The following is a 16,711-nucleotide window of genomic DNA, read 5'->3' on the forward strand; positions in this document are numbered from 1 at the left end:
AACAACAATCTCCTCTTTTGAAAATGCCCTGTGTTGGTCTTTCCCGAGCAGCGACTTCCCCGTGACTGCATCCTTTCTAAAGTGCCAAGATAAACAGCGAGCCTCTGGTGGCCCCCACTTAGTTTACTTTGACACTCCTTCTACGGTGCCTGCTAATGGCCATAAACAGTGGAAGTGCTGTGACCTCCCAATGGTTAAACTCCTGAGTAATAGGCCCATTTAGTCGGACATAAACACTTTTTTTCTTATGTATTTTTAACTACTGGCTCTTAAAAGGGGACATATCGTGAATCATTACGGCTCGTGAACATTCTTTTGGGCCCCTCAGTGTTGATATTTAATGCTTTATAACTTGAAATGAAGTATGAATATATATAAATAGCAGTTTATGGAGCGTCCTCTGCAGTAAATTAGCCTTTAGCTTCAGCACTGAAACACCTACATTTATAAGTGCAGAAATCTCCTCTTTTCAAGTTTCTGTGTTCCAGTTGTCAAGTGAGAAAGTTGTGAAGCCGGTAAAAATATGGACAAAATATGGCCCTATATAACTTATAAACCCAGACAGTGTGGTCGTATTTACGAGCTCATACTTGAATGTGACAAATCATTTATAGAGCGTGGTTAGCTCTTGTTGTCATTAGCCCTGGATGGACGTTAGCAACAACGTAGCAAAACATTTTATAACTGCAGAAGCTCAACTCCTGCGCCAGAGCTTAAAACGACAGTAGAGGACAACTAAAGGTTTAAAGCAGTACTAAGTAACGTGTTTACCTTAATACATCCTTTTCGTAGTCCCTGTGGGGGTAATACAAGTGTTTATGGGATGCTTGGAGGGTCTTTCATCTCCCCCTGGTGTCTCTGACCAGAAAACCATGTTTGCAACTTGACTGCCACCGGTCCGGAGAAAGCAATACACACTAATGAAATCACGAAGAAGAAGCTAACATGCTAACGGGCAAAGCTAACTGCGGGCTAGCGTCACTTTAAACAGTATTTACAGCAAAGTTTGAGAAAAAATATTTCCGTTGTATAATTGAATGCACAGTAACCCTCTCTCCCTTCACCTTTCCTGTTGGCGTAGTATTTACTCTCCAAGACAATTAATAAGTTAAAAAATCGTAACTTGCTACGACACCTGCAGTTGCGCTTATGGCCTCTAGGGGGAAGAGTTACTTAGTACTGCTTTAAGAACACAAGAAATATAAATAAATAAAAGTTGTAGAGTGTTTTTATTTACTGCTAGCAGTGTGTTGCCATTTTGTTTTCCCTAACTCGGGGCTTGTGAGGATCGTTCCATTTTCCTAGTGGGTCAACGTGGGTGTTCTAGTTGTATTTGAAACTTCCCACGCGGAAGTCGGAAATTCCGGCCATCCGGTCCAAATGGAACCACACAGTGTCAATACAACGGAAGCGCCGAGACAAAGCAAAAACAGGCAGAAGTGGGCGGGGCGGAATAAGGTGAATACATCATGAGTAGCTAAAGCTAAAGGCTAACTAATTAAATGTGAACAAATGTTTTAGCTAAAGGCTAACACATGAAATGCTAGCCTTTAATTAAAGCTAAAGGCTAACTAACTAAATGAACAAATGTTAAAATAGCACCACTTTTTCAGGTAACTACACCTTATTTAGCCTTAAATGATGAGTTTACACATAATTCATCATGAACACTTCATTAGTCAACACTTAGTAATTACTTAACTACTACATTTAATTCCTAACTCATAATGAATAGTTTTTCACATACTTGACTTATTCTTTTGTTAAATAGTTATTAAGTCACACTTAACTAGTGAAGTGTTAACTCATCGTTTGTAAAGGCTAAATAATGTGTAGTTGTTATAAAGTGTTTTAATGTTGTTTATTTTTTTAAATGTACGTTAAAAATATATACAGGAAGTTGTCGTAACCCAACCCTGAACAACAGGAAGTTAGCATAATACATTCTGTGCACAGGGCGGACAACTCAATCACACATTAATGAATTGAAATACTAGTCTTGACATGGTTAAAAGCTCATCAAAGTTGATTTAGCATAATACGAGCCCCGTAAAGCACATCTTAATTTAATCCAGGAGAACGTGATCTTCAAAACGCCTCGTAGCTTATTTTTCACTCGTTTTAATTTGACCTCTAATGGGGCGTCATTTACTTTCAATTAGGAAGAGATACGGACAGGAGCGAGTCTGTGTGAGCCATCAGTCCAGCTCACTGATCGCGCCGGGGAAAACAAGCACAGGCAAATGGTACGTTTAAATAAGCTGAGTTTATTTAGCAATTTGTGTTCCTTAAAGATCGCAGGGGCTTCACAGAGCCGTGTTTGTTCACAAGTTGGTGTCACTGAGAGATCTTAACATCTAATTTCACACACTGAAAATGGTACAGAAGACCTACTCTCAACTGCATCTTCCTTGTCTTACATTGGTCTTGGATTTTACAAAGTGCATGAGTGAACATTAGTTGTCAACTCAAACTTGGAGGTGCTCAGCTTGTATGGATGCATCTTTTGTAGGACTATCTATCATATAACTGGTCTGGTCACATCCCCAATTGTTCACATGTGGTTATTAGATGCTAGTTTCAGTCCTAGCGCAGAGTGAGATTGTGTTGAACTGAACTGGGCGAAAACGAAATGCTCATTTCAAAAGATGTTCATGGATCCAGCACAGTAAATATGTGCATCCAAATAAATCTACTGAAGCGATTCAGTCAGTCTGAGACAGTGTTTAAGCTGCTCAAGACGTTAGCATGCTACCCGTTAGCAAATGTCAACCACTGACAGTGAGGAAATACTACAGTATGTTGTATCCAAGGCTAGATGCTTGGAGTGTGGTTCAGGGCTTTCTATAGAGTTCGGGAATGTGATGTCATATCGCTAAGCATCATGGGATTAGCAGCAATTGTAAACTAATGGAGATTTTAAAAGTTAAAACACTGGAGTTATTGTTCACATTAAAACACTTGGACACCACATTGTGTTAGATGTTTTTACCAGCAGTAACTCAGCAGCTAACGGAGCTGTTCTACGGCTTTTTTCTCCACTTTTTATACTGTTTTAAGCTAATGTTAGTCAATGGAAATGTATGCTAACAGCTGCAAAGATGGCCAATCTCCATGGGAACTATGGACTTTCCCGAACTCCATTGGAGAGGTCAGAGCTGAGCTGTTAAAGCTAAATGCTAACCAGTAGCATGCTAACATCTTAAACACTGACTCCCTGGTTTCTTATCATAAACGTGCCTCTCTGGAGCCGTGTTTTTACTGTTATGTTCTTGAGCAATGATTACGAGTGCATACAAATGCCACTGTCAATCAGTTGTCTTTTTCTTTAAATCCTGAGTAGAGATAATATTGTTGCATGTTGTAGTACTGCATAATTCTACTTCGGTATTCAAAGTAGCCGCCATAACAACAAAAGTCACATGACTGAAAGGCACATATAGCGTCATCTCGGTCGCCTTTTGCAGTACTCGTGGCTTAAATGACTTGAATTGAGGAAATGTTTCTTGTTTTGAGCAGTTTTCACTCATTTAGACACTTTTCCTGATCGGACCAAGTTTACTTTGCTTGTTTGAGGACATTTCACACCAGTTCTAGGGTAATTCTCGCTTGAAATAAGACAGTAAAATTGCCAATGAAATAAGACAAATTTTCTTACCCCATTGGCAAAGAAAATGACCTGAAATAAGGACGAAATGTATCGAAACGAGTCAGAAACATCTCAGAACAAGTGAAATAATCTAGGACAAATGCCCAAGAACTTCTTAACTAGTCAAAACAACTAAAATTTGGATTATTGTGCTCAAATTGAGATGTTTATACTGATCTAGTTAAATACTTTTTGCAGTGAACATGTGGATATTTGTGAATGGATACACGTGGGAAAGACGAGGAAGGGCTGTGATGTTGGAGTGATTTCCTGGAGATCTCTGAAGCAACACTGGATTTTGGTTTAGCTAAAAATGTGTACATTACCACTGTGTGAAAAATCGATGTTTGCACCTGCTGTGACTCACCTTAACTTCAGATCTCACAGGACTGAAGCCGTGACGCTGTCAGTGAACGGACGAGTCCAAAAACACAGACCGAATCCTTTGTGTTTTTCTCTGTGTCGCGATTGTAGATGAGTTTGTTCACTTCTGAGATTAAACATTGATTTTGCTTCTCTTGTCGTGGTCAGACTGGATGAGCCGCAGAGTCTTCACTTGTCTGTGTCAGTTAACCCCCGAGTGTCCTGTTTGCGTCAGCTGTGGTTGGACTTGGTTTAAGGGCTAACTGAGTGCCCTCACGCTGGACCTGTAACTCCAGCTCAGTTTTAGCGTTTGCCTGCTTTATTTGAGCTGCTGCGGAAGTACAGTCTGTTAAACTCAAACCGAAAGCCTACGACTCTCCTGCTGACGGGAAACGTTTTACAATTCCTGATCATTGGTCTTGAAGTGCATAGGACAGCTCACCCATTTCACCCGAACAGTCAGCACAATCATATTTATAACTGTGCAAAATCAGGGAGAGCAGACAGAATTAGAAAGAAAGGAGACGATTATCAATTGCAAGCCTCAAACTGAATTTGGAAGGAAAATCTGGATAACTTCCAAATTTACTCAGCTCATTATGTTGCCAGTATGTAGCTATTTGCATGTAATCAATTGTTAGAAATTATTTGCTAACAATTTATTAAGTTATAATTGAATTATTTCCGAGTTGTAGCGTTCCAGTTGTCCAGGTCGGAAACATCAGAGGTAGACGTGTCCGTAAGAGTTCATTGTAATATTATAGAATAGTATAATGTATTTATTATAATTGTTTTAACCATTAATTGAGACGTGAGCAACAATAATAATAATGCATTGGTTTTATATAGCGCCTTTCTGGACAAACAACGCGGTTTATTGGAGCTTTACATTTGTTCCATGTCACATTGGGCGCAGCCATCTTTAAATGCTCCTTCTCGAAATAGGTGATTCTGTTACGAGTTTCCGAGTTGGAAATACGGAGTTGGTGCACGTTCCAGTTGAAATTTCCAAGTCGGGGCTCGGATATTCCGACGTCTGACATAAGTGGAACACACCACGAGTTTGCAAAATGAGGAGAGCAGGAACAGAATTTTCAAAAGTAAACGATCAAAGCTCCTCCACCTCCTGACTGGTTCACAAGAAAAGCTCGTCTCATTGGCCGATACGGGAGGATACTAGACTCTGATTAGTTGCTGAGATCCGCGAAGAAGGGACTTTACAAAAAATATATATATGTAAGTATAAGTATATGACTTACTTTATCCATCCATCCATCCATCCATCCATTTTCTTCCGCTTTATCCGGGGCCGGGTCGCGGGGGCAGCAGTCTCAGCAGAGATGCCCAGACTTCCCGATCCACACACACCTCCTCCAGCTGTTCTGGGGGGACCCCGAGGCGACACCAGGCCAGCTCGGAGACATAGTCCCACCAGCGTGTCCTGGGCCTTCCACGAGGCGTTGTCCCACTAGGACATGCCTGGAACACCTCCCGCGGGAGGCGACCAGGAGGCATCCGGAACAGATGCCCGAGCCACCTCAGCTGGCTCCTTTCGACCTGAAGGAGCAGCGACTCTACTCCGAGCTCCTCCCGGGTAACTGAGCTCCTCACCCGATCTAGGAGGGTGCGCCCAGCCACCCTGCGAAGGAAACTCATTTCGGCCGCTTGTATTCGCGATCTCGTCCTTTCGGTCATTACCCAAATCTCATGACTTACTTTATATCAAAATGTAAGTGGTCGATTTTGCACATTTTGAAAAATGTGTTCACACAGTCCAAACTATCACTTTAATTGAAATGACCAAATTAAACATTCACATATAACTTTATGACTTGAATAGTAATGCTAAATGGCCTCAACTGATGTTTCCACCTACATTAGGCACTCAAAGCGCTTTACCCATTCACTCTCTCATTCATACACCAATGAGCGCAGACACTGGAGGCAAGGAGAGTGAGGTGTCTGGCCCAAGGACACAATGACATCATGAGACAACCCGCTCTTTCTTTGGCTTACAGTCTTTTTACTGTACAAGTTTTAAACTCCGATGTCGTGGTTTTATCTCTTATCTTTTTGTCCATAATCGATGCTGCCCGTCTCGTTTATCGGGGTTTGCTGTATCTCCCACATGGCGGCACTTCCAGATCGGGACTAGGTTTATAGCTTTCAAAACAAAACAAAACAAAATGATGTCTCCACGAGGTCTCATCTTGTTATGTTTAAATCCTGCTAAACCTCGACAAACATGTTCTGAAATGCGCGGGATTCTTGTACTCGTGCTGAATTCCACATTTCCGTCTTGTCTCGAGTATTAACCCTGCTCGGCGTGATGTAAAAAGTGCACAGTGAGCTTCATCTTGACTTCAAACATAAATCACGAATGAGATTGTGATGCTTATAAGATAAATGGCCAATGTTGGGTCTTTCCCCCGAATCAATCCAACCTAATGGAGGTTACTCAAGACGTTGCTTTTCATCCCACTCGAGCCGACCCAGTTTTCATATCTGTTTATTGTTCGCACGGCGCCCTTCTGCATGATCCAATTTCCGTCCGATTGTTGGTAAATGACACTCGAGCGATCATTTATTTATGTGCCATCGGTCTCTTCACAAGTGGAGACAAACGCGGTTGTGGACCTCGCCGCGGGCTGAGCGGGAGCTCCGCGGGGAAGGGCTATTACTCACTGAGCAATTGTAGCCTTCACCCGGCGGCGCGGGCTGATGTATCTGCTTTAGTCTGATAATAGCGTTCATATTTCCAGCCGCTGACAACTTCACATGCTACATATCAGCAGCCGGGGACGTTCTCCCCCGCGCTCCCCGGCCGCCTAATTCCCCAGGGAGAGCGTTTATCATAGCGCCGCATTCATATCATCGCCGTAACACAGACGTCAGACTCAGCCTAAACATTTGGAAGGTTAGAGCCGAGTGTAGGTCATGCCAGTTATAAGTCCTCCTCTCTGTGTCCTACGTATAGAGGGAATCTCTCAACATTGGGAGCATTTTAAAGGAATAGGCCACCGTTTTTTACATACTGAGATATGTTCTTACCTAACCTTAGACGAGTTAATATACACCCGTCTGGTCTTTGCGCTCTGTCACGCAAACGGAGCACATACGCAGCCTCTCCCACATGTCATATAGCTCCAAAAAAGCTCACGATAGAAGCTACCAAGTTTCAAACTAAGTTGAACCTTGAAATACCTTGCGCCTTTCGACGGACAAGGAATTTATACTTCTGTCTTCATCAGAGGCGCCATGATGTGTCTCTTATAATGAATAAAGCATGGACGTGCACAGGAGTAAACGGAACATTTAAACATGATAGAAGGAGGGAAAAATATCATTTTCAGCATTCGCCGCAAACAGGAAGTTAGTCTCAAAACGACAGTTTACAGAAAACCCACACACACGGATCAATATTTACTATGGACATCAGAGCACCCCGTTGCGCACAAGCTTTCGGTAGTCAGGACTTTATTTAAACGAATCAATATAATCACAGACGGAGAGGATAGACTCAAAGAGGATCATACAGGCACTAAAACAATGGCAATACCCGAAGTGGGCCATCGAGAAGGGGAAGCAGCAGGTCAAAAACAAACACAAAAAAGATAAGGACAAAAAACCACCCAGAGCAGAAGGAGAAAAAAATAGAGACATGGTCACACTACCGCACCTGCGAAGAGTCACGGAAAAAATACATAGAGCTTTCACCCGACTTTCACCCGACCATAAATGTGGCTAACCAGAGCAATAAAACAAAAGGCCACACAAGAAAACCTCAAATCTGCGATATCAGACTAATGCAAAAGGGAAAATCATATCATGGACTGGGAGGGGGCGCGGATCGTGGGCGCGGAAGAGCACAAGTACAGGCGCTGGATCCGGGAGGCCATAGAGATCAGGAAAGCGAGGAATAAGATCCATCAATAGAGAGGAGGGCGCCTTTACCCTGGCGCACGCATGGGACGCACTTCTCCATAACCACCACGGGGCGGAAGGCGTGGCCACACTGACAGGTTTATTGCTTTTGTCAGTGTGGCCACGCCTGGGAAGAACAACATCCCAATAAGAAATTCCTTGTCCGTCGAAACTCGTAAGGTATTTGAACTTGTTTGTTTTACCTAGTGTCTTTCTAAAAGAACCTTAAAACTCATTTTGTTATCAAGAATGAATGTAATAAAAGAAAGGAAACCGAGTACCCGGCGGAAACCTACGCAGACATGGGGAGAACATAGGCCCCGTCCGTAGAGGGATCTAACCTGGAATCTTCTTACTTTGAAGCACGAATGCTGACGGCTGTACCTCTGCCCCACCCAGGCCTGCATTTGGCCCACAGGCCTGACGTTGCCTACCCCTGCAGAGGTGCATAGGTTCATCCTTGCCCAAAAACAGCTTTATATTTTGTAGTCTTCAGACGTTGGGTGTATTAGCAGTTGAATCTGGGTAATCATATAAAATTGCATTAAAGTTTCATGACGACGCCTATGCTGCTGAACTGATGTTATGTATTTCAACTGGGAAATAGGCACATATTAGTCCAGTGCTCAGGTCTCTATGCTGTCTTCCTGTCGCTCAGAGAATAGGATTTAAAACAGCTCTGAAGTTTGTTCATGGTCCAGCACCAAAGTACATCACTGACATGTTAGAGCCATACAAACCGTCTCAGCTCTGAACCTCAGCGAGCGGTCTCCTCTGGCCCCAGAGTCAGGACTAAATAAACATCTAAAATCAGGAACAGCCCAAGACGTGAGATGGGCCCGACCTCTGACAATGTTTCAATCCAGACTGAAAACAGTTCTTTTTAAATTCAAGATTCAGATTCATTGATATGAATCTAAATGATCATTTTTAGTTGTGACTATGACACTGAAAGCATTTTATCTGCACTCTTCACTTTGAATGTAATTAATTTGACTCGTGGATGCAGCAAGTATCTCATCAGAGGGGTCGGAGCAAGTGCAGTTTCTCGCACATATTTTAAAGCAGGTCGACCAATCTTGACTCAACAATCCGGGCCCAAATGTAATTCAAGTCTCATGAAAACCACTCAAGATAAACAAGATCCATATCGTAATCCACGTCACTCTGTCATGATTAACTCTGGGCCCGGGGCAGACCACAGAAGTATTTCCTTAGCACTTTGGCTGCTGTCGTCTTCGCTTTTGGAGAGAGTTTGTCACCCGGGTCATTTCTGAACAAATTCCATCACAACGTTTATGAGAAATGTGATTTATGGCCATGTGGTCACCAGTAGCTCCGTGTATCTCAAGCATTTGTGCCGTCATTTCTCGCACTCCAAAAATGTTTTGCATGCTTAAACTTGGATACACGCTACAATCCTTACTTTCTGTTGACAAGAACACAACTAAAATGCTCAAATCTGTTGGTTGGCAGAACTGCATTATTTTCCAACTGACATTGTGATTGTGGCTAAATTTGCAATTTATCTGTGAACACATGAACACTGAAAGAATGAACATCTGAGAGAACAGAAACATGGACTCCTGAACTAATACACGAATCCCAGGCATTTGAGACCATGTCTGTAGGTTTATTACTGTTTGTCGCACAGACTAGTGGTTCTCAACTGACGTGTCGGGGTCGACATTGTCCGCCATTGCTGCAGTACCGCCATATATGGGTGGCAAAGCAAGCTAGTTTTCCATTAGTTAGCATTGCACTTTCCACACGTTTTAAGCGACTGTAAAGCCTGGTTTCTAATTTTTTGGAACTTTCTACAGCTAGATATCGCTCCTGTGATAGCACTGGGCCTGTTACGAGTAAGGGGACCAGGCTGGTTTCGTGAGAAACACTTTAGAAATCTTGTATATTAATGAGGGCCAGACTTTGATTGACAGGCCGTTAGCATTAGAGCTAATGGTGCGGGCGCGACTTCGACCGAACTACAAGCCGTACAGTCTACAGTGAGGATCCCGCCCTTATGCCCTTTTTAGGAACATGCTCTGTCAGATCAGGGTAGGAGGAGTCTGTAAATCCCCCATGATTTCTCCCTCGAACATAGTTATTGTGGCAAACGGGGATATTTCGGGATTTTTGACATAGGGCTTCATTTCTAAGACTAACCATATAAATGTTTGTGTAGATAGAATCATTTTTGGAATATAACTGACCTTGCATCACATGAATGATCGCATTTTGAGGGACTATTTTCTAGCAGATCACTCTGCCGCTGCGTAGCTTATACAACCACGAAGCTGATGCTGCTCAAATATAAGGTATTTTAAATGCAAAATGGTTAAAATTACTCTATCGACACTTTATAGACATTTATATGGCTAGTCTGGTGTTATAATTGACTTGCCTCAGGTGCTCTGTGGAGCGGGTCAGACTGTTTTTAATGCAGGCTAGCTGATACCTTAGAAATGCGCTAGCCTTGCATTAGCCTAGCGCCATAAAACTCTTCAAATATAAGAACTGCTTGAATCACAAAAAAATTATCTCCAGAAATCAGCAACACTCTGGATAACCAGGAAATGAGGCCCTATGTCAAAAATCCTGAAATATCCCTTTAAGTCTATGGTTGGACCCCAAGAGTGGGTCACGGAACCATTTTCAGTAGGCTGCAAACTTCTCCAGGTCGGTGGGGAGTCCTCGCCTCAAGTGGAGTTCAAGTATCTCGGGGTCTTGTTCATGAGTGAGAAACAGATGGAGCGTGAGATCGACAGACGGATCGGTGCGGCGTCGGCAGTATCGCTGTATCGGTCTGTCGTGGTGAAGAGGGAGTCGACCTACGTTCCCACCCTCACCTATGGTCATGAGATCTGGGTAATGACCGAAAGGACAAGATCGCGGATACAAGCGGCCGGAATGAGTTTCCTTCGCAGGGTGGCTGGGCGCACCCTCCGAGATCGGGTGAGGAGCTCAGTTACCCGGAAGGAGCTCGGAGTAGAGTCACTGCTCCTTCACATCGAAAGGAGCCAGCTGGAGTGGCTCGGGAGGTGTTCCAGGCATGTCCTATTGGGCGGAGGCCCAGGACACGCTGAAGGGAGGTGTCTCTTAGCTGGCATGGGGACTCCTCATGGTCCCGCCAAGAACAGCTGGACGAGGCATGGGTGGATCGAGCCCCCAGCCCTGGATAAATCCAAAAAGAGAATGGATGGATGGATGGACGGACGGATAGAAACTTTACATAACTGTGCACAAGAATGTCCAGGAACCACAGGCTCACAGCACCTTTTCTTCTATGTTTCATATAAGATGAATTATATTTGGATTATAGTCATTTGATAATTTGATTTAATGCTGTCAAGTAATTATATAACTAAGTAAACAGTTTCCCCTCCTCCTGGCCCTAACCTTAGACGTCCATCCTTGTGATGTGATGGTCATAGCAACGTAAACGTAGACATTCTGTTCTGTATAACAGATTTGTGCTGTTTTATGGGTTGGAATAAAGCTTTTCATGCGGGCCTGTTGAGAACCACTGTCCTCAACCTTTTAAAACCTGTACCTTTTAGCTTCGTTTTACCACTGGTTCTCGTTTTGTTTTTTGCTCTCCGCCTGCACAAACGTAACAACAACAACTCCTTCAAAACTCCTCTTGCAGTTCTTTCCCTGATCCGTTTTCGCTGCACCTCACACTGCGCAGTCAGGCCAGTTGGTTACATTTAACAAGTAGGCTGAATCTCTGGGGCGAACGCGTGCTAAATAATGAAAGCCTGAGTATCTTTTATTTCCAGACAATTCGCATTAATTAAACATTTGTCTCCTGTTATTTGGCCTGAAAACTAAAGAAGCGGGGGGAAACTAGTTTAATTTGTTTTCATGTTTTTTTGTTGTTTTTTTTTCTCCATAAAAGTGCATTGCCGACAGAAAACGAAGGAGCAACAATGCATCATCGGCAAATTAGCTGCTTTGTGAGGGAAAAGCGTAAGTTCTTTGGGTGATATTCAAGCTAATTGCGTCTCAGCATCTGTGAAGTAAACATAAAAAGACTGGTGTTTTAATATGGGGGCCCACATGGATTTAAAGGAACATCATTTTAATAAGAATAAGTGAGGTTCAGCATAGATAGCTTATATCATAGTTTACTAGCCACAGTTTTCAGCTATAACATTCTGTAGCCATCTGTAGGCATTCATATGTTATATAAACCAGAAATGCTTGAGTGCTTGAGTGCTTGATGGCACAGCTGCCTTTTAGTCACATGAGTTTTGTTATGGCCGCCATCGCGGAGACCTCTGGCCTTGATTTTGGAAACGTATGGTCACCCTATGTGTGTGGGAAGAAAAAAATGTCGTTGCTGCTGCCTTTTCTTCATCTATCCTCTCGAACACCAGTGTTACCTCTCGTACACCAACTATAAAGGCGAGACAATGAAAATAAAGACTTTTTTACTCAGTGGTCAATGTGGAGATTTTTTTTTATTTTTTCTCCCCTAAAGTGATAGACCGTAAGTTTACAAAGTGAGGGGAGACAGAGGTGAAATTTGAAAGTAAACAATCAAATCCCTCCCCTCTTTAACCAGAAAGCCCTTCTTAGTTTGCAAAATGAAGAGAGCAAAAAAGTAAATGATCAAGCTCCTCCCCCTCCCTCCTGATTGGACCTTTACAAGAAAAGCTCATTGGTCAGTGTGGGAGGACACTAGACACTGATTAGTTGCTGAGATCCAGGAAGGAGGGACTGTATAAAACAAGGGTAGGCAAGTTTGTGTAGTGGAGGCCGATTTTCATCATTGCCAAAACACCCAAGGCCCGAATAAAACTGTAATTTATTGTATAAAATATTGCATTTTCATTGCAAGTTTTTGTTGAACAAGCAGTAGATGTCCCTTTAAGACTGAAATTATGATCAAAACAACCCAATAACATTAATTTTAGCAGACACAGTTAGTATTTCTAACTCTCCTGCATGAGTCTAGCGGAAAATTAATGTGATGATGACTTGAATGAGAGATAAGGGGTAGGTTTACTATAAGTTCTTTGAACTTCTTCCTACTCCTTTTGAGCACAAAGTCTTGTTTTGTATTTTTTCTTTCTGTAAATGTTGGCATACTTTTTCTGCTCAAATGAATAAATAAATGAAATGAATGAAATGAATTTCCATGCAGTTTCAGATGGAAAGTATTGAATAAAAGTTCCCTATAGACTTGCGACCCACTGAAAATGGTTCCACGACCCACTTTTGGTTCCTGACCCACCAGTGGAGAATCACTGTTTATCATTATATATATGACCAAACAGGATGTTCTGACCGGACATTTTTAAAACACTGACACTATTTCTCGCATTTTAAGAGTACTTCAACAGGTATGTGATCTCTTATTTGCATATTCATCTTTCTCAAAATCAGCTTGGGTGAGGGCCGGATTTGGCCCTCCAGCACAGGGAGGGCCAAATCCGGGGGCCAAATCTGACGTTGCCTACCCCTGTTATAAAAGATAATATATATATTTATTACTTACTTTACATCAAAATGCAAGATCAGGTGGACGATTTTGCTCATTTTATAAAATGTGTAAAAAATTTAAACTTCCAGACTATCACTTTAACATCTCATGTCCCGTACGATTTCGCGAGGGGGAGATATCTCCGAAGTAACTACAATATCGCTTCGCAAATCCAGCTTTCCCTTACACATCCTCTGAAAACATTATAGTAACTAATATGCAAACAAAATAATACAATACATTAAACCCTGGGTCTATCCATTGTTTAAACAACGTCAGAGAAAACATCGGCAACTTTGACCATTTCTATGCACAAAATGCCTAATATAAAGAAAACGTCCAATTGACTTGCAGTACTTTTTTTTCTCATATTATATCAGTAATGTTCAGCAAAAGTTTCAAATTGACATTCACCTACAGCGTCTCACCTTAAAGTTCATATGACAGGTTTTAATGCCTTTGAAATATTACTTATTTCGATGGATCATGTCTGTTGTAAGTCGTAATTATAAATGGATTTTAGTGAAGCAGCAAGAAGTGTTGGGAAGAAAAGATTTTAGTTGATTTTTTAAGCTGCTGACAGGAAGTGACATCGATAGAGGTAAAGTTCCATATAGTTAGATTGACTCATTTCCCATTGACATAACATGGTCGATGCGGCCACTGTTTAAAAATGCTTGCTTTCATGAGCTGCATGTCACTTCCTGTCAGTGTCCAATAAGGAAGTGAAACTGAAAATATCACAGAAATGGTCAAACTAAAGAAAACTGGGAACAATGTTTAGCCTGGGTAGACGGTGCTGGTTCTGTGGACTGATGGGTTCCTTGTGCCTCCTCTGCTGCAGATCCTGAAGCTGAGCTATAACAAGCTGGAGGAGCTGGGGTCTCCTCACACCTTCTCAGGGCTGACCTCGGTGCTGCGCCTGTACCTGGACCACAACCTGCTGCGCTGGATCCACCCCAGGGCTCTGCTGCAGGTGCCCCGCCTGCGCCTGCTCAGGCTGCAGGGGAACCGGCTGCTGCAGCTGCACCCGCAGGCCCTGTGCACCGTGTCCCTGCTCAACACGTACTACTACTCCACCCTCAGGTCAGTGCGAGACGGGGACAGTCCAGGACAGTCCAGGAGAGTCCAGGACAGTCCAGGACAGTCCAGGACAGTCCAGGAGAGTCCAGGAGAGTGGAGGGATTAAGATGACAATTATCACAATCAATGACTATTTTAGTTATAATAAAAAAAAAGCAAAAATAAAGTGTTCAACTATTGCATTGATTCAGTCCCTCCATAGGTTTATATGGGAGCTTGTTTTGTCAAAGGCCATTTTTTAGGAATATGTTTTTGTCACATTGAGGCAACTGCATCTGCACTCAAAGAAGCTCCTACACAGGGCATAAGCGACCCAGGTGGCAGCCTAAGGGGCCATCTGGAGCCGACTTGCGCTGTATTTTTTTAACCCCATGAGGTCCATGTTCCCACCATTCAACAACGCCCATTTTTAATCAAGCTTTCAAACGACCCTGGTCTTTACGCGCCATCAGAAGTACAGGTTGACTTCATAAGTACAGGTTCCTCCCCCAATATACAGTGCCTCTCGAAAGTACTAATACACCTTGAACTTTTGCACATTTTGTCGTGTTTACAACCATAAATGATTTCATTTTGAATGTTCTTACTGAAAGTTCACACACAAGTAACAGACAACTGTGAAGTGAAAGCAAAATGATACATGATTCTGTTATTTTTAAAAAAATAGAAAAGTGAAAAGTTGGGCGTGCATAAGTATTCATACAGCATTTTTCTGAGTGCATTAAATTGCCTTTATAACATTCCTCTTGACTGCAGAATGTTCACACCTTGGCCTAACCATTAAATAGAGGCCACCTGTGTGTAATCTACTCTCAGTTTAATTACAGCTGTTCTGTGAGGGCCTCAGAGCTGTGGTCACTAAACAACATCATGAAGGACACCAGAGAGGTCAGGGATAAAGTTGTATAGGGAGGAGGTTAAATGTAGCGATATCAATTTGAAACCTTTGCTGAACGTTACTGATGTAAATATGAGGAAAAAATGTATTGCAAAATCAACTCAAATTTTAATCTATGGTTTTATTTTATTGACATTTTAGTAACGAAACAATTTCAGAGGGGATTTGTCTAGTTTTTGTAATAATAATAAAAAATCTTTAAATAAAAAAAAATAAAATTAGATACTAAACAATCCCTAATTTTTTTTTTTTTTAAATCTTGTTCGGCCCAAGTGTGGAGTCTGTAGGAGCGATGTTGTAGCTACTCCAGTGAAAACCTGCTCTCTGACTAAACGTCCTAAAATAAGCATCGTACGGGTTAAGTTTGGTCATTGTTTTACTCTGACAAGATGTTGGATGCAGGGACTAGATGCAAGCTGGTCATTTAATACTCACTACTGCCACCTCAGGTCTTATGCGTAACTGCAGCCTCTATATGTCGGTGCTTGATGATTAACAGCTTTTTGAGTGACAGCGCAGGCTAATTCTACACATTAGGACATGGCTGGAACATGTAGTGGGAGGAAAATACAGAATTTTAACACTTTTTAACTCCGTATAGTCCCTTTAACCGTCAGAGCCCCATGACGCCAGACGTAAAGTTATCTTCCGATCCATAAATGATAGAAACAAGCTGTTTTTTTCTTCGGAAAGACGAGAATCATAGCTATCCGGGAAATCCCTGTATGTCACTCCTACGCAGCGTGATGATGTCGTGAAGTTCTCCAATAGTAGCGCCCCCTTCTGTCACATGGTAGCAGCTGCAGCTAGCGCACGGTAGCATAGAACTATATGGATTTCTCCCCCAAAGACAACGTGTTCTGCAAAGATAGTTCCTCTCCATTTTGTGCGTGGATGCAACCGGAAAAAGCCATCACATACAACTTCCTGTGTTGTGGAAATGATTCATCTTGAGGCGCTAAAGGCATTTGTTGAGTTTGTAAGTAAACAAACGCTATTTCATATTTTTTTATTTTTTATTTTTTTATTTATTTCAGTCATGTTAGTTACATATAAAAATATTGTGCTAAAGCTGGGTGAAATAATTGTGCTCCTTGGTCCAGAGGGGCCCTGGAAACATATTTCGAATGTCCAGAAATTTCGTCATATATGTTTTTGACCTTTTTTAGCAATCAAAATTTGTAAAAGATAAGATAAGATAATCCTTTATTGATCTCACAAAGGAGAAATTCACTTGTTACAGTCGGCATTCAAGAAGATCACTCAGAGTTAATAAAGTGCAGCTGATACAGAGATTATTGCA

The 16,711-nt window shown here is 42.2% G+C and overlaps 1 protein-coding gene across 1 annotated transcript in view; it reads left to right on the forward strand.

Annotated features, from left to right (window-relative positions):
- Positions 1-16,711, forward strand: part of LOC306968272 (matrix-remodeling-associated protein 5-like) — a gene marked incomplete at both ends in the record, with an annotated part of 72,774 nt that overhangs the window by 7,568 nt on the left and 48,495 nt on the right. The window contains one exon of the mRNA XM_079563614.1: positions 14,272-14,513. Within this exon, the coding sequence (XP_079419740.1) occupies positions 14,272-14,513 (242 nt within the window). The remainder of the gene's footprint in view (positions 1-14,271; positions 14,514-16,711) is intronic.

Source organism: Gobius niger (genome assembly GCF_951799975.1).
Source record: "Gobius niger genome assembly, chromosome: 9".
In the NCBI taxonomy this organism is placed as follows: Eukaryota; Metazoa; Chordata; class Actinopteri; order Gobiiformes; family Gobiidae; genus Gobius; species Gobius niger.